The 27450-nt window shown below is 34.6% G+C and overlaps 1 protein-coding gene and 1 long non-coding RNA gene across 5 annotated transcripts; both read left to right on the forward strand.

The window, feature by feature from the left end:
• Positions 1-1799: 1799 nt before the first annotated feature.
• Positions 1800-9043, forward strand: LOC127855750 (uncharacterized). 2 transcript variants are annotated; one of them, XM_052391551.1, is made up of 4 exons: positions 1800-1883; positions 6261-7312; positions 7789-8233; positions 8477-9043. In XM_052391551.1, the coding sequence occupies exons 2-4, from the start codon at positions 6272-6274 to the stop codon at positions 9040-9042; spliced, it is 2052 nt and encodes a 683-aa protein (XP_052247511.1). In that variant the 5' UTR covers positions 1800-1883; positions 6261-6271; the 3' UTR covers position 9043. The 2 variants fall into 2 exon arrangements, with proteins under 2 accessions (XP_052247511.1, XP_052247513.1); XM_052391553.1 differs by having other exon boundaries at positions 6261-7174.
• Positions 9044-12751: 3708 nt separating this feature from the next.
• LOC127856388 (uncharacterized) lies at positions 12752-18326 on the forward strand. 3 transcript variants are annotated; one of them, XR_008037997.1, is made up of 5 exons: positions 12752-13039; positions 14182-14255; positions 14746-14801; positions 16405-16468; positions 17032-18326. It is a non-coding gene; the product is annotated as an uncharacterized LOC127856388 (long non-coding RNA). The 3 variants fall into 3 exon arrangements; XR_008037995.1 differs by lacking the exon at positions 14182-14255; XR_008037996.1 differs by lacking the exon at positions 12752-13039 and having other exon boundaries at positions 13704-14255.
• Positions 18327-27450: the final 9124 nt, after the last annotated feature.

Below are 27450 nucleotides of genomic sequence, written 5' to 3' on the forward strand. Positions count from 1 at the left end.
ACTTGGCAAACGTTGTAAAGTTTTGTGTTCTGCAATGGACCATTTGTTTAAGGGCATTATTGATTGGTTCATAATTACTATTTGGTCATAGTTGACATAGCCTTTCCTTGCGGGCTCGTTTACCCTGTCTTGCAGATGAGATTTTAGTCTTGTTCTGTGGTACGTTAAACATTGCAGAAATTTGTTAACATTTCATTAAAAGTCATGGTATTTTTTATTCGAAGCATTGAACTAATCAGATGTGCTTTTTTAATCGCAACCAAATCTCATGTGGAGCAGTGGTTTCCCCTCTGTTATGTGGACGTGTTTTTAATGACTTCGACTAAGCTTTTTCGTCGTCACTTTCCATTTTCAGATTCTTAGGGTCGTGGCCTTATTTCCATTTCAGGTGGTAAAAAATAACTGACAGTTTGTTTCGCAGTCACTAGTGTATAAACATTTGACCTGTAAACAGCGGCAATTGCTAAATTGACTAACAACATATCAATTGCTTGACGTTCCAAAATGAAGATCCCAAATCATCAATATCGTCAGCATCGTCGTCGTCGTCATAGTTATCATCATCATCAACAACAACATCATCAGTATCAGCATTGGTATTTATGACAGATGAATGAACATCAGTAAACATGTTATCATCATCTTCATAAGCAGCAGCAGTCTTGTCGTTTGCTTGTTTCTGTTCGAAAAACGCCGCACGCCGTTTAGGTTTTTAATATATGCATATTTCGGAGCGAAAAGCGCTAAATATCGATCGCTTTGGGTGAAAACTATCAAGTATCCAATGATAATATAAAAATTATTTTCTTTCAAAAAAAGTTGAAGGTCGCCATTTGCAACCATGAATGAATGATGTACTTTAATACACATTGAATGTCTTCACGGCCAGTGAATTATATGTCAGTAGTTGCAATTTTGATGCAATAAAGGGACTTAATATTAGAAGCCACGCTCATGCAGTTTGGCGATTTGTTTTGTATTCAGTTAAAACAAAATCTATGAAAATGCAGTATTGTATTAATTATTATCTGATGCACTAATTTGACTACATGTTGTATTTTCATTCAATTACTATGATTATTTTAAAATTTAAGAACAATTGTAGACGATTTAAGTCTTTAAAATGTATAAACATCCTCATTCATTTGTTCTTAAATTTAGATACATACAGGTCTTCACTCCATTTGACCATTAACCGTATGTGAAAGGCCAAACAAGTGGTCCGCTGTGTACATTGAGAAGCGGGATAAATACCATCAGACATGAAAATCTCAAGTTTATCCGACACCCATGGTTTCCTTCTATAAAATCATTTAGCTGTAAGATAAAAAATCTTATACCATAGCTAATTTAAATATACGGAATGAAATGCACGTTCCATATCGACAAAACAACAGTTCAACAGAAAATAAATCTATCGACTATTTAAAACGCTCGTAAAAGGTCATGCAGCTTACCAGAGTAATCCCCCGATAATTACGCACATCGTTCTTTTCATTGTTTAAAAGAACACACGGACGCAATGAATCACTTGAAGTTTGCTATTTTGCTGGCATGAGTTTGAGTCTTTCCGAAAGCGTGTATAGAATAAATTGGCATTTTATGAAATAATTATTGTCTTAACTAATTCATCTATATAACATTGAAAGATAAATATCTGCTTGAAATTATTTAATATGGAACGGTTTTATACATGTCTTTATTTAGGTGAACAACCGTCCACATGCCTTGTGATCACCTTGTGATCACTTTTTGATTTATTTTAAACTTCCCGCCAGTGTAAACGGAACTGCGCAATCTGTGTACGTCGGTGGGTGTATACGTGTAGACCGCTTCAACACAGCAGTAGTTGATAAGGACGCTTATTCTCTTTTGTTAAACAGGTAAGCTCCATTTTCTATAACTTACAATTAAATACATAATTTCAATTGGAAGCAGGTATAAATGAGATCTTCTACCACAAACAACAGTGTCGGAAACGTTTTAAATAACATGTATTTATTGTATTTATTTTACTACGTTTTAAAATCGAAAGTACACATTTGTATAATTTATGATAGGTCTTTGCAAATAAGTATTTTTGTGTTGAGGTCACTTATAAAATAAAAGTAGTATTAGATCTACTATTATATTTCTGTGATCTGCAGTGCATTATTATTAAAAAGTAAACACTGTCAAAATAAAGGCCTATGTCAATGAAAAATATAAAAATGATTTTTTGCGGTTAAAGAATCGTTCAGTAACGTATGACGGGGATCAGTTGCCTTGCTCATATTAAGAGCCAGGCTAATGCAAGCGGTTAAGAAGCACTAATTTATTGTCACATCATTTTGAAGTTAGCTTTATATCACTACTATTAGCTATCGGTACTCCAATACTTATTGCTTCAGCGAATTAAGTTTTGCAAAATTTCTTTATTTGTTGTCTCATTTACTGGACGAGGGGACGATTGTTCGCAGAATCAGTTCATGAACAATAAGCAAATTTATTTTAGCCCTCGCATTTCGCTTCCAATAGACATGTTGTCGATGAAAAAGAAAGTATGAACGTACACACTGTCATATATTTAAGGGGTGTTGCTGCAGTGTTTTTCATCTCATGGATTTTGTTCACAGTTTATATTCAAGTATTACATACTAATACTAAACAAATTAAATAAAATCCTTGGGATATCTGGATTTGTTTTGATTGTGTTTACCATTATATAAAATGTACTTTTCGTTTAAACCGAAAAATCACTCATTGCGTCATAATAACAAATAACTTATTAAATTTGCAACATTAAGATATTATTCGATCAAAGATTCATCAGTCTCATACTATTTAATGAATTTTAACATTACTAATAAAATGGAGGACACAAGTTAAATATTAAGAAATAGATTTTTTTTAAATAATAATTAATCATTTTAACTTCACCTAAAAAACAGATTTTGATCACTATTTTAACCACATACTTGGCATTATAAAAAGTTTTGACTAATAGAATTCTGCGAAATTGCTCAAATGTCTTCATCTACGTGGTGTCATCATAAAACAAAAAAGTCACCGCACTTTTAACAGATACTAATTTTTCAACAATCACAAGGGTCCAAGTCAAATTCAACAAACTTCAGAAATTTATCAGTCCCAAGTACAGGTATATAGATTGCTTGAAATACTCACTCACATATGACATTATTTGCAATCTTATCTGGTATCATAACATCTTACCAAACAAACAAACAAGAGGGTCATGATAACCCTTAATCGCTCACCTGACTAACCTTGCTACATCAACTTAAATTCTTTCAGACTATGGCTAGCTATATCATGACGTACAGATGGGCCAAATTTCAGGACCATAGCTAAAGTATCACAAAAATGATTCAATCGAAGTTAATGGTCAGAATTATTTTTGGTAACTTTGCATGACTGTGAGTTACATACATAATGTTTGTTGAATATAACATCTCAATTAGGTCATTTTAAATCAAACATAATGCAGAATAAAAAAATCAAACATAATGCAGAATAAAATGAGATGTAACACATCAACTCGAAAGAATTCCAAAACGTTTACGGCTGACCTTCTTCGCATAGTTCACTAAAATATAAATAAACTAAAGATATTAGTACGTTAAGTAATGAAATCTCTTATTCACATAACATATAGTATAAATAATTCCTTTATCAACTTGATAACTCATACAGTTCATATCAATAAATTAAGTTGCACAAGTGGTCAAAAATTAAAGGTCATCATCATTGTGAATAAGTTCATTTTTAGGAATTGAGTTGAATTATATATAATCCCAGCCCAGATTCAATCAAAATAAACATTCTGACTATATTTCATAAAGATCTGATAAACTGTGACTTCTATCGTCTACAGGAAATTTTACTTTGATTTGGCCAAATGACCTAATTTTTGACCCCAGATGACCCATATACGATCCAAAGTCAGATATTATCAAGATAAATATTCTGATCATATTTCATTAACATCATATAAAAACTATGACTTCTATTGTCTTCACAAGGTTTTTCTATGATTTGACCTAGTGACCTAGTTTCTGACCCCAGATGACCCAAATACAATCCCAATCCAGATTTCATCAAGATAAACATTCTGACTTAATTTCATAAAGATCTGATGGAAACTGTGACCTCTATTGTCTACACAAGGTTTTTCTATGATTTGACCTAGTGACCACAGTTGAAACACTTTTGTTTATGTTAAATTATCATTACTTAAAGAACTTAATGTTTCTTCTGAAAGACATACCAAACAGTTGTCAATATGCTTCAACGCGTGGTTTTGGTCACTTCATTTTTCTACATTGTGTCAGATCTGTATGTACCCTGGCTAACATAGTAACGTCTTCATTACTTATAAGGACACTAACATATACATTTTTTATTCAATATCTTTAACCTGCTCTCCTACAACATCAGGCTCCATTACTTTAGAGCTAACTCCTTCTTCTCTTTCTTTTGCATTTATGATCAGGAACCATGCTGCCCTTAGCCATATGGTTGTCACATTTGTTTCACTTTTGGAGCCAAAACCGTATGCACTGATTTTGCCTTTCAAGTTTCTGATCATAGTTCCTTCGAGTGATCTGCTGTAATAGCATCTTCATGACTCCCGTGTCATATTTGAATTGCCCTTCAAGGCAGCCTATAACCCTGAATATGTATAGTCTGATCGTAATTAGGTTTATGCACCAACAGCAACTGTAATGAACATGAATATTATAATTAACTATATAGTCTATTCTAGTGTATAAACTAAACTTTTGTTTTTTATGTAACTGATCAGAAAAACATAACAATGACGTATAAAAACAATTATGTTTGAAACAACAATTGGTATACACCGTTTCTCTTTAAATTTGGGATTTTCAAAGTTTTGCTCATAGATATTTTTGTCTAACGCTTCTGTCTAATTGAACACATGTGAAAAAAACTTAACATTTACTCTTGCGACAAGACTTTGCAGCTCATCATGTGTATAAACAATGGGGCTTTGTCATAAATACTGTTTGAATATAGAAATATTACAACACAATGTTTTATGGTTTGCTGTTAAATAAATAAAATGTATAGTTATGACAGATTTACCTGTGTCACATTCAGCTTTATTCCTTGAAGGGGTATAAGAAGTAACATCGCCTTCTTTCGGAATCTCATATTCTGTGAGGGACGCACTTTTTGGCAGAATATCGTTTTAGTTGTGTCCTCAACAATCGTATCCGAAACTACCGCTATTGCCCTATGTTGAACATCGTCAGTTGTTTGTCTACCTTCTTTCAACCAGGCCTTCAGTTCTGTGTTAGATCATATACACGGACTCCCAGAGCCTTTGAAAATAGTTGCTGCGGGAGTCCATATAAACTCATTCGTAAACACAACTGCACTTCTCCACAACTGATCAGTGCGCATCACTTAACAGACGTCGTTCTAGAACCTATTTATGAAAGCGATGCATACACTTCAAAACACATAAATTTACCAGAATGGCAATCTACAGAAGTTATCCTTTGCATCAATCCTTTTAAAACACGACAACGTGTCAACACACTCTCCTTGTTGACATTTTTATGTTGACATTTTGGGACAGTGTCAAAATTAAAAAATCGTTATCGACTTATGCTACATCGCAGATAACAAGGCGCAAAATATTGGTGTTCTGCAGCCTAACTGATAACGTTTTTCATGGTAACCGTGGTGACCGAAAGAGAGTACGAAAGAAAAAGATAGCCTTAGCCCTTGCATTAGTGGTCAAATTTTGCACCTTTGGAACAAAGACGACGCTTTGCAATTCTCAGCAACCCTTTAAGTTATGAAGCATAGAGTTGCATTATTGCAACTAGGCCAGTGTATGACAAAAATGCTCGTTGTTAACTTTTTCTTATCCAAATTTATCTTTTTGCGTGGCATCATGAAAAACTAACGTTGTATCAAAGACATTTTTTATTGGGTTGTAATAATAGGCATAATCGGTGTTTCTTTAAATATATCCCCGGTTTAATAAACTGCTGCAACACCCCTTATTAAAACTTTTGCAAAGTATTGCTGTTATGTCGCGTAAAAAATATAGTTTAATAAAATGTTTTCAATTCACAGGCGGGAAGAATAATACGAGTATTATGAAAAATGAGTGTTTGCTTCGTTCGCATAGCATTATTATTGTTGATTTTAAAAATCATGTTTCTTGATTTTGTTATAACTTTTATGGTAATACTTATGTTATAATATTATATATTTTATTTTAGTAAACACGAGTATGGAATCCAAAATGGAAATGTGTGCGTTTTGTTCTGCCGAATCAGTGATGGGGTTTTGTGAAAACTGTAATTGCAAGCTCGGCTCAAACTGCCTTCAAAATCATAAGAAACTTCCAGTATTTGCAGATCACGTTACTTTTACTTTTGAAGATTTGTACCCATGTACCAACGCAGAAAGTGGGTTTATCAAACTTACAAATGAGTTAAAGTTAGAACCCGATTTGCATAATGAAAATTGTGAGATTCATGAAACAGAAAAAACGAGAATGTATTGTGAAAATCACAATGTTGCAATATGTGTGCGTTGTTTACGAATTAATCATAAAGATTGCATAGATAAAACTATAGACCTTCTGGACATTAAACTGGAAGAGCTAAATGTGAGAGAGAGCTTGTCAATTATAGAAGAGTTGGAAGACGAAATAACCAAAACTGAAGATGGCATAGCTGATAATGGTCAAGTGAACGATGATTGTAACTCAACATTTAAGAGAGAAATTGAAACGTTTTTCTTAAAACTTACGGAACAGCTCAGTTTGATGAAAAATCAAGCAGAAGAAGCAGGCTGGGTTAAACATAATCTTAATGGCAATGCACTAATTAAACTTACTGTTGAATGTGAAGATGTAAAGAAGATTGTTAGTGACAAAAAGAGGTTATTAGTGGATTTAGTTAAGAAAAAACAACCAGGGCGTCTTTATGTAGCAATGAGGAGTTTTCTTAAGGAAACACGAGACATAAAAACAAAATTAAGAAATGTCTGCCAGAAAAATCATATTCAAAAGTTCAGTTTTAGGCCAAACGACGCATTGCAACATGTATTTTTCAGCTATAATTCCGTTATAGGTATTTTGCAAGAGGCGGCTACTGGTAGTGATGAATTTCAGGAGTTGGAAGTGCAGGTAAAGAGTAATATTCATGAGTTCAAAAAGAAGCCAAACGATGAATTGGAACATTTGTTGTTCAGCTCTAATTCCGTTAAAGGTTCTTTGCACGAGGAGGCTATTGGTAGTGATAAATTACAGGGGTTGCAAGTACAGGTAAAGAGGCTTTGGTTAAAACCACAAAATGCATAGTAACACATTTAAATATTGCTTGTTACTACTAACATTTTTTTCAACGTGATAAACCAATGTCCAAATTGTTATGTTTATTTAACTCCCATCGACATTCAAATACTGAAATGGTCGAATTAATATTTGTTCCAACTCTGGACACAATGCCTTTTTTTCAAAATTTTTTCGATATTCCTTCTTTCTAACTCATTACACAATTTGTCCTTTCAAATTTGAATTAAAATTTCTTTTTCGTCGGAAAGAGAGAAATGTATATTTCTTTAATATGTTTTAATACAGTGGAAAAAAAAACAAATGGAATACCATTGACTAAAGAACATGTAAATGTCTTACTTTGTTAATTGTTTGAGTTTTCGTGATAGAATTTTTTTAATTAATCCAATGAATTTTTACCCACATGATTTGTGTCTTGTTTATGTATGCCTTAAACTACATTACAGACGGGTGGCAATTGGAAAAGCCAATACAGCGAGCTTTGTGAATACCATACAAAGTCCACAGTTAAAGTGTTTGTTTATAAAGCCAGCATATGTCATCTGAATGTTGATTGCATAGTTAGTGGCTCTAATGAAAGGCTGATTCACGGTGGAGGAGTATCGAACGCCATTGCAAGAGGAGCTGGAGACGAACTTACGAAAGAATGCGACAAGTATATCAGGACACACGGGCTTATTCCTACCGGAATGGTTGTCGTATCAACAGCTGGGTGTCTAAGTTATAAGTACGTTATCCATGCTATTGGACCTAGATGGGGTGATTATGATACGAGCAGCTTAGAGGGTATCGAATCATGTGGTGGGCATCTGTACAACGCTGTCTTGAACAGTTTCATTGAGGCCAACAAATTGAGCATGAGATCAGTGGCATTACCTGCGATCAGTTCTGGTAAGACATGTGTATGCGAAATTTACATATTTGAGTTCTTTGCAATTTTAAGCGCAATCCAATATCAACATTTTGCATCGATTTAACCATGCATTGGTTTAAGTTGCCACGTATATGTAAAATAAATGCAACACATTTTACCGACGTGATACGTATCTTTATGTTACATATTTTTATCGCTTTTGTATTTGTAACGATATAAAGCAAAATGTATTTTATATAACCATAATAGGTATCTTTCAGCAATATTTGGTGTCCCGATGAACTATTGCACAGTCCAGTATGCAAAGGCGGTATTGGACTTTTGCACCTTGTCTAACAATACATCACTGCAAGAAATTCATTTCGTTGACATAAATATGAACACAGTAAAGGCTATCCAGGAATCGTTTGATTGCATGATACGCCACGGAAAACCAGCACCGTATGATGCACGCTGCTTTCTTCCAGTACAAAATGCAAGAACACTGCAACTACAAAAAACATTGCAAACCGGAAGGCAAACGGTCGCTTCACAAAGACTTGGAAAAAAGCACAAGCAAGTCAAGAAAGACATGAGCCCCCAGGGTGGTTATGGAGGTGGTGGATACGGCGGCTATGGCGATGGTGGATACGGGGGTGGATATGGTGGCTATGGTAACCAGACATACAGCGGTGGTGGAAGCTACGGAAACGGTGGTGGTGGCGGCGGCAGCTACGACAGCTACAGTGGAGGCGGTGGTGTTGGATATGGCGGCGGCGGTTATGGTTGTGGTGGCGGCGGTGGATATTGCGGCGGCAGTTACGGTGGTGTTGGTGGACATCGATAGACAGAGTGTTGGGTCCTGGTTTATAGGCTAAATCAAATTTGAGGAAAATCAAGCATCAGGAATTAAGTAGTCCAAATAAAGTCTGTATTTCTTAAGAAGTCCTTAAGTTTAAGTGCTCAAATAGGGGTTTGATTAAGGGGCTGACATTTCTGATGTCAACTCCATGCAGATTTAGAAAACCTAAGAGAATCCAGTCCAATCAAAGCAGGCCAATCAAACCAGTGAGTATAAATATAGTGACATATCTAGTATGATTCCTATTAATGCCGTTATCCTTCACATTAAGTGATGTTGGAAGTTTAAGTGATCACATAAGTGACAATATAATCTGACATTTAACTTGCTGTATTGTTTGACGTGTTTATACTGACGTAATGAGCACTTGCGCTTACCATTTGTAAAACATGTTTTTTTTTATGTTTGTGTTGCTTTTTGTGTCTAAAATATATTACATCTTGGTATCATATTGTTTGTTTTGTTGAATCTGATTCTATTTTACTAAAAATGATGGCTTTATAGTTGATTCATTTATAGTTCATATCATCGACTGATATAAGAACTTCCTGTTGAACTGATATAAAGATATATATCAGGCAGTTTTATATCAGGCAGATATCAATATGTGTACAGCGGTATGCTACAGGCTTACCGGTATATAAGCCGTTAAGCAGTACTAATTGATATTCACATACTTTTGCAAGTAGCTTGTGATGATCCTACTTCAATAAGAGATAGGGGAACATTTACAGTACTAGCAGCTACTTGCATACATGTACATCCAATATTGTTCCAGCGAATTTAGCCCCACAAAAGTCGTGTATTGTATGTTTCATTTATAAGTCTAGGTGACGATTGTTCGCAAAAATTAGTTCATTGACAATAAGCAAATTTAGTTAACGCTCTTAATGTGCTTCGAACAGACACATTTTCGGTACAATAACATACGGTAAACATACATACATTTAATAGATCTTGAACTTATTTAAAGTCATGCTGTTCGCATATAGTGGCCGGGAGAAAAAACTATTACATAAAATGTTTTCTATATCCTTTGCACACCTGAAACGTATTAGAACGTACTCGTTTTTTCTCTCCTCAAAACCGGGGCGATTTTTACAGTGAACGACCACAACGTTATAGAACGCATACACATTTCGTTGTTTCAAAACCTGACCCCTATTAAGCCTAGAAACCCTGAAACTTTTTCTTAAAAATTACAATTATCAATGTTTGTAAATGAACTGAAACTTTATGAAATAAGACTGCGACGTTCGAACGTTCATTATACAGTCTGTTGACTACAAACTTGTCAAATAAAGTTTCGACCATTTATCGTTAATAATTACTAGTTAAAATCAATAAATATTTAAATGCTCAAATTTCATCTTAAAAAAGCAAATGAGTGGTATTTCGAAAACAATGATTTTCTGTCATGTTTGTGGTATAAACTTAAGAAAGTTCTGCATTTCGAATGTTTATATGACAACGTTTTGGCAAAAAAGATCAAATCATACAACGGATCCTGTGTAATATTGTTTATTGATCTGTATTGATTTTTTCAAAAATAAGTTTTTATCCGTTACAGAGGTTTATTTGCTATTGACAAAGTTCGTAAAAAATACGTTACATTTCTTCTTAGTATTCTCATGCACTTCATTTTTCAGTTGTATAAAAGCGTAAAAATACGGTAGAAACCACTATGGGGCATCCCTTTCTGAAAAAATTTATAACGTATTTAACCAGATAATTGTTTGACGATAAACAACTGTGACGGATAAAAACGTATTTTAGGCCCGATTTTAGTTGTGAACCGTAAAATGTATTTTAAAAAACGCGAAAATCCGTTACAGTATTGAAAATTGTGAAAAAACAACGTTGTAGGTGTAACCTTTAAAAAAGCCCCGATTCTAAAGAGAGAAAAATTGTATACGTTTCAATACGCTACAGCGTTTCGCTGCAAAAATCGACCAGCAGCCAATTGTATAAATATGGATAACTCTCATCCAGCGGATAACTTTTGGTTATCTTCAATTTTAGGATATCTTTTTTGGTTAGCGATTGTATAAAAAAAATAGTTATCCAAAACGGTTCACGTTCCGGTTAAGTTTTGGATAAGATTTAGCCAAGATATTTGACGTCGGTTATCTTTATCCAAATGAAGAACGCGCTGACAAAATGGCTGACATTGACATACCGAACGCTAGACGACCAAGACAATTTCGACGAATTGACAGATTTACGGAAACTGACGACCCTGAAGAAATACGACGAAGATTTAGATTTACACCTGACAGCATCGCCCGCATAGAACGACTGTTCGGACATAGACTTGAGAGACCAACTGGACGGAATCAACCCTTGACACCGAGGCAGCAAATATTGATAACACTGAGATTTTTTGCTTCCGGAAATTTTTTGCAATTAATAGGGGATACTTTTGGGGTGGACATTGCCACGGTTTCAAGGGTAGTGACCAGAGAAACTGACGAACTGTGTGACCTGAAAGACCAAACAATTAAATTCCCGACGACGGACAGACATAAATCAATTACTAAACAGATTTTTTTCAAAATCGCTGGATTTCCGTCTGTAATTGCGGCGATCGACGGAACACACTTTCGCATCATTGCTCCCCATGAACACGAGGAGCAATATGTGAACAGAAAGCACTATCACAGTTTCAATGTACAGGCAACGTGCGACCATCGAGGTATTTATCGATTTGTACACAAAAGTTCAAAACATTATTTTAGGTCTTACCTTCAAGTTTGAGTATCCCTTCGTTTTATAAATCCACTTATTTATATTTATATGCATCCTGCTGTTTTACACACCAGATCAAAGATTCCGTAACACTTACTTATGATCTGGTACGATTTATTTTCGTCTAACACACGTCCTTTAAGTCCAAACTTCCACAGTGTAATGCATATTTTGCGAGCAAAAACTCACATGTACTCAGTTCAAATGACGTAACGATTCTAATTAAAGATAGGTAAAGTATGTTTCATGGTTAAAATATAGTCTGATCCTTTGTATTATAGAGGCACAAGACAGGGAATTCGAATAGCCTTCTTTCCTCTATTCATCCAACCCTATAAATTCATCCACCCCCTTATTTTGGTAATTATGACATTTTTTCTGATAAAACTTAAGTTAGTAATGCTTATTTAAAAAACTTACAACATAGATGTTGTATTTTGGTTAAAAACATGTGAATTTTAGATTTTGTTAGAGAAAAAACAATAATTTTGAAAATATTAATTTTTAAACAGTGTTTTTGTGTTTATTCGTCTATAAGATATATTGTTTAATGATTACAGTGTATATCAAAATTACTCCAAAAGATTTATGTTTTCCTATAAAAATGTTCACTGAGCAGATTGATAGGAAAGATACAGACAAATTAGTGGTTGCTAGGGTGTGCGTTGTAAATTATTTTGCCATACTTTTGTTGGAAAGATATAAAATGTTTAATTAAATGTCTCACTTGTGGTGAAATTCTTTTCATTCAGTAGAAAACGTCAATTTCACTCTTAAGTGGATGAATATACGGTAAAAGAGGCTACACAGAATTATTTTCTTGCTACATTTTAATAATAAGATGTATCATACTATTTGAATGATTTACTGCACTGGAACGTCTATAATTAAATTGCATACATTATATTCTATGTAATCATATTTCAGGTGTATTCACCAGCATAAATGCCACATAGTCCAGTCAATCTGTAATTGTACCCACAACTAATTGCAACAGAAATAATTTTTCGATAATATTGTAGATAAATATCACCTCTTCAACATATCAAAAGTCTAGCAAAGTCTAGCCAGGGCAAACTACCGAAAAATGACTTTTAATATGACAGATTTTCATGGCCCTAAATTACCACCGTAGAAGATAAAATGATCAGATGCACGGTATACAAGCGTTCGCGCGATATGATGTGATCGTCTGCTTTTGATGAAAGATCCTAGATTTAAGTCATTTTTGGAGGTAAGTTAAGATGTCTTTGTTGAATAATATTCTTTTCATCTTGGAAATTAATGTTTTTCTCCTAACAAATGCGTCAGTCATAGAAGGTTGCCTACGTAATAGACTACGTACCACTTTGTAATTAGTTTTCGTGGATGATGCAGGAACTTATAGTTTTCTTCAAATATGCAATAAAGTCAGCAGCAAACACACATTTTACACAAATATACATATGTAGGCATCTAAGGAATGCTTTAAACACACAAACAAATATGAAAAATAAAAGAGAAAAGATCGAGATTTTAATATTTTTTTTAAACTACGGAAGGCCATTTGTACCATAACGTTTTTGTTGTGGCCATTTGTACCATAACGTTTTCGTATTACTTCTTTTTCCCTATAACTTCTATCTATCTATATATACTGCTAGTCGCCAACAATAAGCATTACAAGCAGGTGCGTGTCAGTGCTAGGAAATTAAGGAAGAAGTGTATAGGAGATAAAAGTAATACATAATGTATTTGTGAGACATAGAAACAAAGGTGATAGTGTTAGTTAAAAGAAGGAATATACAGATAAAAGGTTAAAAACAGCCAACCTGCTTAGAAACTGTGGTCTAGTTTGGTCACCCCCAGCCTAAACTGGTCCAGGGTAGGTGCCTGTACAATATTGGCTGGTAGAGATTTCCATAGGACAATAGTAGCTGGTAGAAGGAGAATTTATAGTAGTTGCTTGGAGTAGGGATTTGTCTGAATGAAAGAGGGTGCAAATGTCTAGTGAGCCGGGTCGGAGGAGTGACATAGGGAGGCATTGGTACAGCAACCAGTCCGTGGACAATTTTATAGAACATCAGTAGCCGGGAGTCGTACCTTCTGTTCTCAAGTGAACGCCACCCTAATTTGTCTAGCATGTGTGTGACACTGTTGTGATATGAGTAATCATTTGTAACCCATCGAGCGGCCCTGCGTTGGACCATCTCGATCTTGTTTATGTTGTGTTGTGTGTGTGGGCTCCACACTGAGCTACTATACTCAAGTTGTGGGCGGACCAGGGTTTTGAAGGCAAATTCTCTAATGCGTGGGTGTTTTATGGGAATGTTTCGTTTGATGAAGTTTAGTGTTTGACTGGCTGTTGCAGTAACCTGGTTTATGTGTTTATTCCAGCTGAGGTCAGATGTGATGCTAACACCCAAGTATTTAGCATCACTAACTGTTTCTAGAATATGACCGTGGAGTGTGTAAGTGGATTTGTAGGGACGTTTTGACCTGGGGATGTTCATAACCGTACACTTGGAAGGATTAAATTCCATATCCCAAGTGTGTTCCCATTTTTGTAGCCGATCTAGATCTTCTTGCAGGGTATTTTGTTCAGTGGGATTGTTGACCGTGATGTAGACTTCTTAAGATATTCTACTGATTGAAACTGTTGAGAATGTTCTTACCTAATGTTAAAAAAGCTTTCAATTTTCCACATATTTGAATCATTTTAATGATTTCATGATGAATAATTATCATATATAAAATAGAAATAATAAGTTATGGTCTTAAATTTACAATTCTAAACTATAAACAAATATAATCCGAAATATTGAGTTAAGCTATACCGTAAATCGTTCATTTAGTATTATTACAACAGAAAATCAAAAGCTGTTTATAATAAATAAGTTGTTCTCTTACACACATATCAAACACTTATTTTCTTGAATACATGTGTTTGATTTATTACAGATGTTAGATCAACAATCAACGATGTCAAAGGTGTGGGTTTAGAATTTCAAAAAAAGGTATAAATATATATTCATTTAAAAGTGTTTTTATTAATGATTCATATGCCATGACAAAATGCTACAGGATAATGTAAATTTATATAAACAAAAGATAGTGTGTTAAAAAAAATCTGCCATACCATGTGAAGGTAAATAAGTACAGCTTTGATCAAACTTAAGTTTAATTTTTCCATTTCTGTTTTCTCTATTTTCTCAATATATGTTAAGTAACATTACAACTTAAAATCAACGAAAATTTCGTACAATATTTCGTAAAATAAACTTAACCAATTAAACGTCAGTGCTCCTTATGGCAATTGCCGATATTTCAACGCCAGATTTGGTCTGGTAAAATAGGTTACTGGAGGTTTCGGCGAAACACCGGTTCGGCGAATTGATTATAAATAGTAGGTGTTAAACCGGTTCGGCGAAATGATTTATGGTTGATCACGCCTTTACATAACTACTTAATAGGTGTGAATAGATCGATGTACAGCATTGCTATAACATTCAAATTGTCGGCGAAGTGTTAGCAAACACTATTGTGTTGCCCATCAGCAGATCAATTACTATTGTAGTTGATTGCTCAAATCAGCGCACGAGGAGCAATTAAACAGTATGCGTGAGTATTTAATCGTGTGAATAAAACAAAGGAAAAACAGTGTGCAGTGTAATATTTTATTGAAATACCTTTTAACGATTGTTCAACATGTTCATATTCACAAATTTACTTGCAAGTGATTATACATAAAAAATAGTCATAATTACCTTATTTACTTATGCAATTCACCATGTACTAAGGCAATCAATTTGCAAATGATACAACACAGACTGCTCAGATGTAATACCGGTGTCGCATTTACGATGCTGCCACCGACCACAACCGTCACAACTTACGGCGTGCATACGCCGAGTCACATTTTTCAAGCATTTTATACAAGGCTATTCATTTGCCATGATAGCTAGAATAAAACATAAGTGACCATGTCGAGCATTTATAGAACTCAGCATAATATAACATTCATCACTAAATACCAAACTGTGAGCTGTTTTCGGGTGATGAAATTTGACAGCCTCACTTGAGCAAAGCGTTCTTTATAATGAGTGTGAAAACAATATCGCTAATTAAAATATACAATTTGCAATGCCGTACATCGATCTATTCACACCTATTCAGTAGTTATGTAAAGGCGTAATCAGCTATAAATCATTTCGCCGAACCGGTTTAACACCTACTATCTATAATCAATTCGCCGAACTGGTGTTTCGCCGAAACCTCCATAATTCGTAAAATAGATGTTTGTAGATACAAAATGCTCGTTGTTTTTTCCATTTTAAATTCAAAGATATCTATTCATACGACACATGAACACTAACATGGTGTTCGTGTGTATTATGAATATATATTAAAATGGAGTTTATTGTGTCACAAATAAATAAAAACGAGCATCTTGTATCTACAAAAGTCTATGTTATCATACCACATCTAGTGTTGAAATCGTGGCTATTGCTATAAGGAACACAGATTGTTTAGGTGTTAATTTTATTTTAAGAAAGACTTTACGTAATTTTGGTTGATTTTGAGCGTTATAGAGACTTTAATTTGTTTCATCTATTACAGATGCTAATATGGAACTGCCAAACAATCTGATCAGCACCAAACCTGCTGCAGCTGCATCGGAAAAGTAATAGCAATTTATTCTACACGCAATGCTAGTAAATACTCAACATTTACAGCTTGCAGTTGAAGGCAAAATTAAATAATAATTCATTTTTCAAAAGCATCAATGACAAACATATTAATAAATTAACCCCACAGTACAGTCAAACTATTAATGAGTGCAAAACAAAATTTTCTACAGGATTCATACTGGAACTGTGAACATTTGTACATAGTACAAAAATAACATTGCGTGAATATCCACTATTGTTATTTCTGAAAAAAAAATAAACACAATATTGCGTGAATATCGATAATTGTTGTTTCTTAAAAATAGCTTTTTTATAAACATAAAGTTCAACAATGCATTTACTTGCATTCTGAAATACACAATATGTATGAAAACATAAACCCTTCATTCTATTAAACGCTTTTGAATGCATCTGCAGCAGACGGCTTTAAAATCCATTGTGTCAAATGAAGAAATTGCTTGTTATGAGCAAATGCTCCTTTTGTCACAATTGGAAATGTCACAAAAGATTGTTCTGCCTAATGGTTGAAACAGCATGTATTCATATATTCTTTCAGCAATACCTTCCTGATATGATGTCAATCACTTGCAGATGACCAAGACCATGTTAAGTTACGCCAGAAGGAAGTGATAGCATAAATGCTGCCAGCGAAGTTCGCTTGGACAAGATTACTTCCATACCCGGACAGACCGTTCATACGTACATTGTCGGAAAGATTATTGTAACCCAATTCGAATCAAGCTATCCTTAAATAAAAAGCCAACAAAGACTGTATTATCTCCACCATTACGATCTAACACTGAACGATTTAACTTCAGTACAAATTGTCTATTTTGTGCTCAACGTGCCAAATTTGTTGGAAGAAAACGAGGCTATAATGTATACCCTGTTAGAACAGTTGAATTTAAAAAGAACATAGAACAAATATGTATCGATAGGGATGACAAACAGGGTTCAGATATTAAGAGCAGATTGGAAACAATACATGACTTAGCGGCTGCTGTTGCTATATACCATTAGTCATGCAGCGTAAATTTTAGGACAGGTAAAAATATACCACAGTCAGGCAATGAAAAAGGAAAGAAGTGTGGAAGACCAGTGAACATGGCACAGGAATTTGCTTTCCAGGAAATAGCAAAGTTCCTGATTGAAAATGATGACGAACAAATAACACTAAAAGACCTTGTTGACAAAATGGTAGAACTATGTGGAGAACTCTCCTATACATTAACTCATATGAAGAAGAGATTACTAGAGCATTTTGGGTCCTCTATTGTCATCACAGAATTAAATGGAAAGCAGAATGTAATCACATTTAGAAACACTGCATCATCAATTCTTCATTCATTTTACCAAAAGTCTAGTAGCGATTCTGATGCTTATAAAATTGAAATAATAAAAACAGCAGCACAACTATTGCTAACTGATATAAAGGATATTAAAGCAATAACAATGATTTAATAGTAACATGTATTTAATGGGTGGGTGGGGTAAGTTTACCCCTATAAATGCACTATTTACATGAGTAAATATGTTAAGAAACTTCATGATACACTTAGGTAATAGAAAAATAATACTGTTTTCATAACTGATGTATTACTGAATACTGTTTTTGTCGGGTGGTTTGCTCGAAATGTGTTGTTTGAATAGAAAATGGAAAATATACTTTATTTAAAAAAACGTCCGCGAGGGGCATAAATAAAATGAAGTTTTAACAGGTTTGCCCTGGAAATATTTCGCTAGACTTTTTTTCTGTCATCTGTTATACGTCATAGATGATTTTACACGTGAAACCGTTTCTGTTGCAATTAGTTGATGGTTAGGTGCTTTTTTTTCATAGGATGACTGGACTAACATGGCCTGGAAGTACTCATGATGCTCATATTTTCAGAACCTCAGTACTGTCTGATTATTTGGAAGCTCATCATCATGGTAAGCGCATATTCTAAAATGGATTGATTTTTTTAATGCGATTTCATTTATTGTTGTGCATGTTCCTGTTTCTCATTTATAAATGTATACTTACAAAAGGTTATTCGCCGTGGCGTAATGGATATGGTGTCCGCCTAGCGAACTGGATGTCATGGGTTAGAACCCCACTGGGAACGTTCCTTTGATCTCCCCCAAAGACACCAAGTACTGGTTATAGTCCCAGGAAACGGACTCGAGAGCGTTTATATAAGCCTACAGCTTTCGATGCAATCGAGCTAAAATAATAGGTACGAAAAAAATTAACTATTCCAAAAGACTACACAATCTAGAAAATACTATGCATAGAAGCGTGTAATGCTTTATCAGTGACAGTGTGATTTTTGAGCGACATGGAGGCACATGGAAGGTGTTTTGTTTCTTGCAAAGGAAATTAAAATAAATTGGATTTAATTACCATCCAGTTGGAGCAGCTCAACAAATCCTGTTACACTGCACTGCTCCTAACGTGAAAAAAATAGGTATGGATTAAATTGGAATTATGTGAATATTGAATGAAAGGTAAGAATAGTTAGATACATGTATGTAGCTGGCACAGAAAAATTACGCACTCGACAGTGTAAGTCTTTTCAGTGGTTTATGATTTAGGTATAATCTAATTGTGTTGTATTTATAAATTAGGTACAATTGCAGTGGATCTTTCATAATCAACATAGTTATTTTTTTAATAATTAAGTACACGGGTGGTCACATACCGATAGTGGTTTCGGATTGAGAAGCACTATGAATCCCACTGAAGGACGGCGTGTCCTTCATTGTTTCGATGATTGACATCGTTACCGTGTCTGCGGCTTTCATCGGATGTCCGCCACCCGTCTGCCGGGCGTTTTTTTTTCGCTCCACCGTAAGCGACTCTCTGGCCTTCGCGACCATTTTCCGATATTTTTCTAAATAAATAACACACAATAAAATTACTGATTACATACTTCTTTTCTTTCTTATTCTATCTCGGCAACATATTACAATCAGTCACTCGCGCAATTTGAAACTTGTCAGATATTTACGGACAATGCGAATTGTTCATTTCTGAAATTGAAGGAATGACAATAAGCTCTATAATTTTTTGTAATTATGCATAATCTCTATATAATAGTCTCAAGAAATTGTATACGGATTCATTTTGCGTTTCATACGGCGCTATGATTACATGCGCATGGACGTTGATCTTCGACTTCGGCTTGTGGAATACTAACACTTAAATACATCAGTTAAGTATTAATAAATAAATATATATACATATCTCATATTAACGAATGGCCGAAAAATATCAATGTTGGCATTCGCATACCTTTCACGTCGTCAATCGTGCGACACGCACGACCGACGGAATTTACTTTTTCTGTTATTTCGGCCCACGCCCCATCTTGAATTTTCTTGGTGACTGGTGTTGAGCCGCTTGAAAATTTCTTTGTCAATACTTTGTCAAATTTCAAAACACCTTCACGGATAATAGCAGTTTCCTCATGGGAAAAGTTAACTGAACTTTTTTTACGAAGCGAAAGCGTTTCAGCCATTTTGTTGTCGTCTGAAATGACACTTTCCGCGAAACCGTCTTGACCGGAACCAGATTAAATATGCATTGTGTTTTTTTTATGTTTGGCTAACTTTAACCAAATCGGATATAGATATCCAATGCGACTTGCATTTTTATACAATAGGATAACCACATTGGATAATATATCCAAAAACGGATAAAGTTAACCAAAGGTTATCTTTTGGATTTGCTAAAGTTATTCATATTTATACAATTGGCTGCAGGTGCCTAAAGCATATACAGGCAGGTTAAATAAATAAGTTTTATACTAAGTGAGTGGGTGCTTCGTTATTAGGGATGGGACCGAATATTCGAAAATCGGCCGAATATTCGATTCCAAAATTCACATTTTAATGCAAAGATACTTATAAAAAAGTTGTTATAAGTTCATGTACAGAGTCGCAGTTAAGGTTTAGTGCAGACGACTTACCTGTATAAGTTATTGTTTTGATAACAGCTGCCATCAATAAACGAGATGATAATTGGCAAACGGGAGGGTATAATAAGAGGGACCAATCGCCAATTTTCTTTAAATTTATTTTGATGCAATATGTACAAACAATTTTCTGATAATCCGTCGAAAATGAAAATTAATTTATGTGAACAATCAATGTGTATCCATAAGCATTAAATTTGTTTGACATACAAAGTCTGTGTTTTGACAGGTCTTTTTAGCTCAGGTGGTATAATACACACTACACAGTATCTTCGGACATGATTGGGCGGCAGTTGGCTTTTATTTCAGTGCGACACATCTATCAATAGCAATTAGCGACCCATATCATGAAACACCATGGTGTGCATGCTTGATAAAATAAAAAATTTGCCGATAAATCGCTGATAAGGTATCAAAAACTACACTGGTGCACTCGAGTAGTAGAAGTAGATGGTAATAACTATGGCGCACCGAAAGTCAACAAGACCTAAGAGGTAAACAGAGAAATGTACTTCGACCTACAATATGTACGTCGAAGTACAAAAATTGTACTTCGACGTACAAATATGAAATACACTTCGAAGTATATATTTGTACGTAGAAGTACAATTTGTACTTCGACGTACATGTTTGTACTTCGACGTACACATTTTCTGAACAGCCAAAACACTCGTCTCTTGAGCCGCTTTTCCTTCAGATTTATTCATAACACATGTTTAAAATCTCTTTTTAATTGAGGACAAAATGAATAAAAATATCAAAATTGAAAAAAAAACAAAAAAACAAAGAAGTTTCAAGTATATAATGCTTTGATTATAGACCAATTTGAAGAAGATTCAAGGTTACCTTTTTAAAATTAAAATTATCAAGCATAATAAGAGTACTTATTGACCATACGGGGCAGAGCATCACGGTCCAGCGCATTTCTAAGTAGGAAATTCCCAACGGTAACAAAACAGTTACTAAACGATTACGGGATTTAAAATGAATAATAACTTCCCTGGTTTGGCCGCATACTCTGATAACCATTATTTGCATAAGTCAGAGGTTAATTCCACCGCACATGGTCAATAAATACGCACAATATCTATGAATTAGCGGTCGATAGTCACATAAGTTGGTATGAATAATAATAATAATAATGTTCAATAAATACGCACAATATCTATAAGTTAGCGGTCGACAGTCGCATAATTTGGTATAAATAATAATAATAGTAATAATAAATAGTAGTAATAATAATAATAATAGTGTTCAATGTCAAATATCTCAAGGGTAATATTGTACGTCGAAGTGCATTTCTCTTTTTACCTAGTAGGTCTTTTTGACCTTCGACTCAAATGGTACGCCATAATTAATAACCGGCGATAAAGGGATAAGTGATAGTACGTTTAAGCAATACAGACCTTGAATAGCGAAATAAATTGTTAATTTATTGAACGTACGTCGTATTTAACGAATGTCGGGAGAAATGGTCTCATATCAGGAAGACGGGCCAAATACCCCCAAAACGGGACTGTAACACCGGGATCGGGACGTATGGCATGTTTGTTTTGAATGCTTTATCCGTATATTTAACACATGCTTATTTAATCAGAATTTAGTTTCTCTAATATTAATAGAATAAATAGTCGTTGTTCTTAATTCCAGACAATAAATAGCGAAATCAAAAGCATGAATATTACCGATGGGAAGTAATCCGAATCAATTAGAAGTATTGAAATAAATTAGAAATACGGTAATGTGTTTTCCGGAAATATATATTATGAAAATAAACAGTATTTATCTAAAAAGAACCAAATAGTCAATAATCAATAATAATTTTTTCTAAAATTATTACTCAATCATTTTCTTTAAAGCTGCACATATGATACGATTTTTTGTGTTATTAGTGGCAATATGAAATAGTATGTTGCTCTGGACGGTCATAAGTTCGGACATTTTAAGGTTCATGGGGGGGGGGGGATAAAATTCATTAAAACTTCGCTTTGGTTTTTTCTTCATTGAATGTAGTACAATATGGTCAAACTATATATCATTTTAAAGCTAAAGACGGATAGAATAACATAAACACATTTTTGACAGTCAATATTTGTGTGCTTTATTCATATTTTGGTTTAAAACCAATACTTTTTTACACTTATTTACAAAATCTCAATCTAAAGTTAGGAAGGATATGCACTACCTTAAGTTGAATAAATACAAAGCTGTATACATATACAAGGTCAAGTTAGCAACATTTCACAGGAAATTATTGTCATAAAACAACAAATGAGTTTTTATTCAACTGCCTTTTTTGGATAAATATCCTAAACATAGTTCTAAAAATAACTAAAACGTTACTACTTTTTAAAAATCCGGGTATGGTGGATAATAAGAGTCACAATTCTATTTCAAAGGCTTAACAATTTTGTTATTTACCTCTCAACCAAATTGCAAATTTTAAACCATCTCAAATTGAAATAGATTGCAGACGACATATAAAATTGTAAAGGAATATAAAGAAATAGGCAAAACGATTGATTTTATATTTCGATTCCTTCTACCCATTTGAAAGCGTGGCCATCGTTGTGATCCGTAGAAAAACGTGCAAAACAAATCGGTCGAAACCACGTGCAGTGGTGAGAAAACCGGGTATGTGTATACACATACCTGAGATAACACATACTTATTTTGACAGTTGGGTGGCAACTAGTAAAACAACTATTAACATTAATCAGCAAGAGATCGCACTAAATAACAGAAATGACCACGTAGTGATATCATCACTTACCCTATTTCAAATATTTTCCAGCTGAAAATTGTCCCCCACACGTCTTTTTTAGTTAATTTGTATTGTTTTTCTGGAGCCGAAGTGCATCTCACAGAATATCCATCCAACTTCCGTTGTTTTCACTTTCGTTATTAAAAACTCCGTTTAAAAGAACTATTTCTACGTTTAGATTGTTAAAGCGATGTATTATTATATATTATCAATAGAATAGTATACCGTGATGAATTGAACGGAATAACGTATCGATCTTTCTGTCAGTCTGTAAGCGTACTATTTTATGCGCAATAATAAAGTACATTTGATTCGACAACGATTGTAAACATTGGTGAAATGCTTCTTACATAATTATTCTTTTGAGTGTTTATGAAGTCTGATCGTGCAGTTTGCAAACATCAACGGAAAGATTACAATCCAATGCATTTGTCACCGTCAACCGTTTGGAATGTCAATTAAGCGATGAGTGAGTTTTTAGCATGTTTCTTTCTATTTTATTAATTTAAAAATGGCTGCCCCCATGGTGATGACATGACATGTGTTCGAGTTTTGATATTTCTAGATATGCAAACGTTTTTTACTATTTAAGCGTAACTTGCCCTCGTCAATGTCGATATTATTCACTAGTTATATAATTTTCCGCCGAAATACGTGGAATAAACATGATTAAGATTTTTGAAAATAATGTATATTTTAGTGTTAAAATCGCTTTGTATTTTGATTGATTTTGTGGATGTTATGATACGTTGATGTACAAAATTGGTAGCAGTTTGAAGGAAAAACATCAATTAAAGCATATATGTATACATTATCAATGTGGCACTCTTCCTTTAGTCAAATTTGAGTTCAATGCTAGGGGTCCCACATTTTTCAAAATGAAGCCTCTACATGAACCTTAATATAAGGTTTAAAAATCGAATATTCGAATATATTTGAATAATGACACACGAATATTCGAATATCATTTTCAGTATTCGTTCCCATCCCTTGTATCTTCTAAATAACGTAAAACTAGACGAGAAGAACGCACCAAGTTAATTACTCATTGCTTATCTCGCTAATTAGTCATGTTTTGGGTATGCATGCAGACCATTAAGTGTTGTATAATTTCATGCAAATGGCGCGCTGATATCCATATACGTCCGTTGCATAAATCATGTTACGTCGCTACCTTTGGGCACGTGGTTTTGCACACGTTCCCGTAAGAAATTGTACACGTAATGATTGAGTGTTCCAATCTATATTAATATATTGTTCTTCAGTAGACAGAAGAGTGCCACGCAAACGGCCGGATATTGCGGTTTCACAATTTGTTATTGTCAAGGGGTTGATAGGCAACCTTTAGCTTGTAGTTCAGAATATTTTATGAATATTGGAAAACGTTGTGTTAGAATTAAATTAATAGAAATAAATCGCTATGAACACTGAAATAGAATTGTGTACGTTTATTATGTTTCAAAGACTACGTCACAAATGTAAGTTTGTTAAGAAGATTGTTAGTGAACAAAAATAGATTAATCGAGGAATAGCTTGTGATAAAGAACCAGGGGCGGCTTTATGTAGCAATGAGGAGTTTTCCTTAGAAATTAGGAGTAATAAAAACAAAATTAAGAAATGTGGGTCAGAACATATCATATTCAGAAATTCCGTTTCAAGCCAAACGACGCCTTACAACAAGTGTTGTTCAGCGCTAATTCTGTTATTGGTTCTTTGCAAGAGGCGGCTACTGGTAGTGATGAATTCCGGGAGTTTCAATGGCAGGTGAGAGGCTTTGATTTTGATTTGATTATAAAGTGCATAGTAACACATTTAAATATATGTTACTATTAACATTATTCGATATGTAAAACCAATTTATACCTTTATACACATCCCATTTTTTATTTATTTAACGACCCTCGACATTGAAATACTGCAATGGTTGAATAAACATTTTGTTCTAACTAATGACATAATTACTTTGTTCAAACTTAAAACGAAATTCTTTCAAACTCATTACAGAACTCCTCATTTGCTGTACGTACCACTATGGTAAAACTTTAATAAAAACGCTTTATGTAACAAAACCAGGGTTCCGCGAGACCCTCTTAATTTCCCTCTCTTAAGCTGTAACCAGCTGCCGACTACGCGATAGGAGACATGCGCGAGTATAACACACTTCAGCCCATCGTTTGAAGATGCAAAAAGTGCGAACATTGGTCCACCTCACCTCACCAACCTCACTGTCCACCACAGTGCTCACTAACAAAAAGTACGCGTAAGTGTAAATTATATTTTTATCTAAATATGACTTCTACTTCCAAATTTAGGTACATATACTATAATATATTGGATAGAGCATGTCAGTGGCACTAGTGGCGCACACCTGGCGAATTTCCATCTCGACCGCTCGCTTGATCCTGATGACATAACCTACTTAATAAAACAAAGGAATGGTGGTGGCTTTCTCTTGTCTATCGCACGCTATCTCGTATTTTTCTTATTATTTGGTTTACAGTGCATGATATATGTTATATGGGCGACGAGTAAGCAGTATAATTTAGGAAAGTAACAGTATACCCGCACTACAATTTTCTCTTAAAAAGACATAAATTAAGGTTCAATTGGCCACCGTGCACTTGTGTATTTGTTTTAAAAAAATCGGCGAAAACCCGGGCAGCCGGGGGAAAATTGATCTACTTTGGCTTATTGTTTTTCCCCTGATAGGTCACAGGGGCAGTTCAGCAAATAAGGTTGTCTGGAAGACTCCGCGTTGACCTGTAAATAAACTCTGACATACACACACAGAAGGCAGTAAGGCGGAGAGCACAGAAACACACAATGTAATAAACAAACTATTAACAACCAATCCTGAATAAAAATAATAATGGTGGTAATAATTGTAAAACTGATAATAAAACTGATGATGGGTTGATGATGGGAATAAGGATACTACTAATAATATTATTAATGATAATGATGGTAATGATAATGATGACTACCAGTGAACATTAATATCCATTGGTCACCGTGCACTGGTGTATTTGTACATGTGTATTTAAAATACAACTTGGCGAAAAGCCGGACAGCCGGGGTAAATTTGACCTACCGGTACTTTGGCTCAAAATTAATTATTTTCCCCTGATAGGTCACAGGAGCAGGTCCGCACATAAGGTAGTCGTAAAGACTAGACTTAGCGATGACCTGCAAATAAAATCTGACATACACACAAACAGAGAAGGCAGTATCGGACTGTCCGGTTTGCGCAATTTTTGGTACACTCGCTGCTCCCCTAGGCGACCCGGTTTCAGTTTCCGTTCTTCCCAGTATGTGAGGAAGGTTGGTGGTCACAATACCGGACAGGTAGGGTTTCCTCTGGGTACTCCGGCCTCCTCCACATCACAAGACCACACCAAAAGTGACAACAACATTTCAATGACAACAAATGACATGTAGCTTGAAATTGCAACTATAATTCGAAATTCATCCACATTTTCATGATTCTAGTACGTACATTAAGTAGGAGAGCTGGGAAACCACGAATTATGTAGCCTCTGGCTCGGAAAGGACCTCAAAAACTTCGATATACACACACACACTCAAGCAGGCAGTTAGGCTGTCCTTTGAACTACTTCGGAGAGTAAGATATTTGATAATTGAGTAGTTTCAGTTGGAAGGAGTATTTTTATGTTTGTATGATAAGATCAACCTAAAATATGTACATTGTAAGTGTACATCGGGGGATTATTGAACATTACGACATATATCATTGTCGAATTAAGTGTGAAGTATAAAAATAAAAATGTGCATTGTTTATTATTCAACGTTTGCAAATTATACCGTTAGCATATTGGCCCCGTTTCATAAACGTTCGTACGCACGGTTTCTTACGTAAGTATACTTACGAAGTCCGTAAGAAAATTCAAGCGTTTCACAAAAAAATACTTACGCAACCACCTGCTACGAATTCGTAAGTTCCAACGTTAAAGTTACGCATGGTCTAGGCTGTCGTAGCGTTCGCAAATATGGCCGCCTTAGCTATTTCACGTCTTCACAAATTTTCCAAAATAAAAAGAAACGATTTTAAGCGCATTTTCGACAAAAGAAGCGTGACTTTTCTCTTGAAACTGACAAAATCGGTAAATTGTAATAAATTTATCTTTCTAAAGTACATTATAGAGAGCACAGTTGTTTCCCTTGTTTGCCAAATCGCGACGAAAAAACAAGGTCGAATGTAAACAAAGTTGAATGGATTTTTGTTTTAAATTAC

This window comes from Dreissena polymorpha, chromosome 13 (genome assembly GCF_020536995.1).
Source record: "Dreissena polymorpha isolate Duluth1 chromosome 13, UMN_Dpol_1.0, whole genome shotgun sequence".
NCBI lineage: Eukaryota > Metazoa > Mollusca > Bivalvia > Myida > Dreissenidae > Dreissena > Dreissena polymorpha.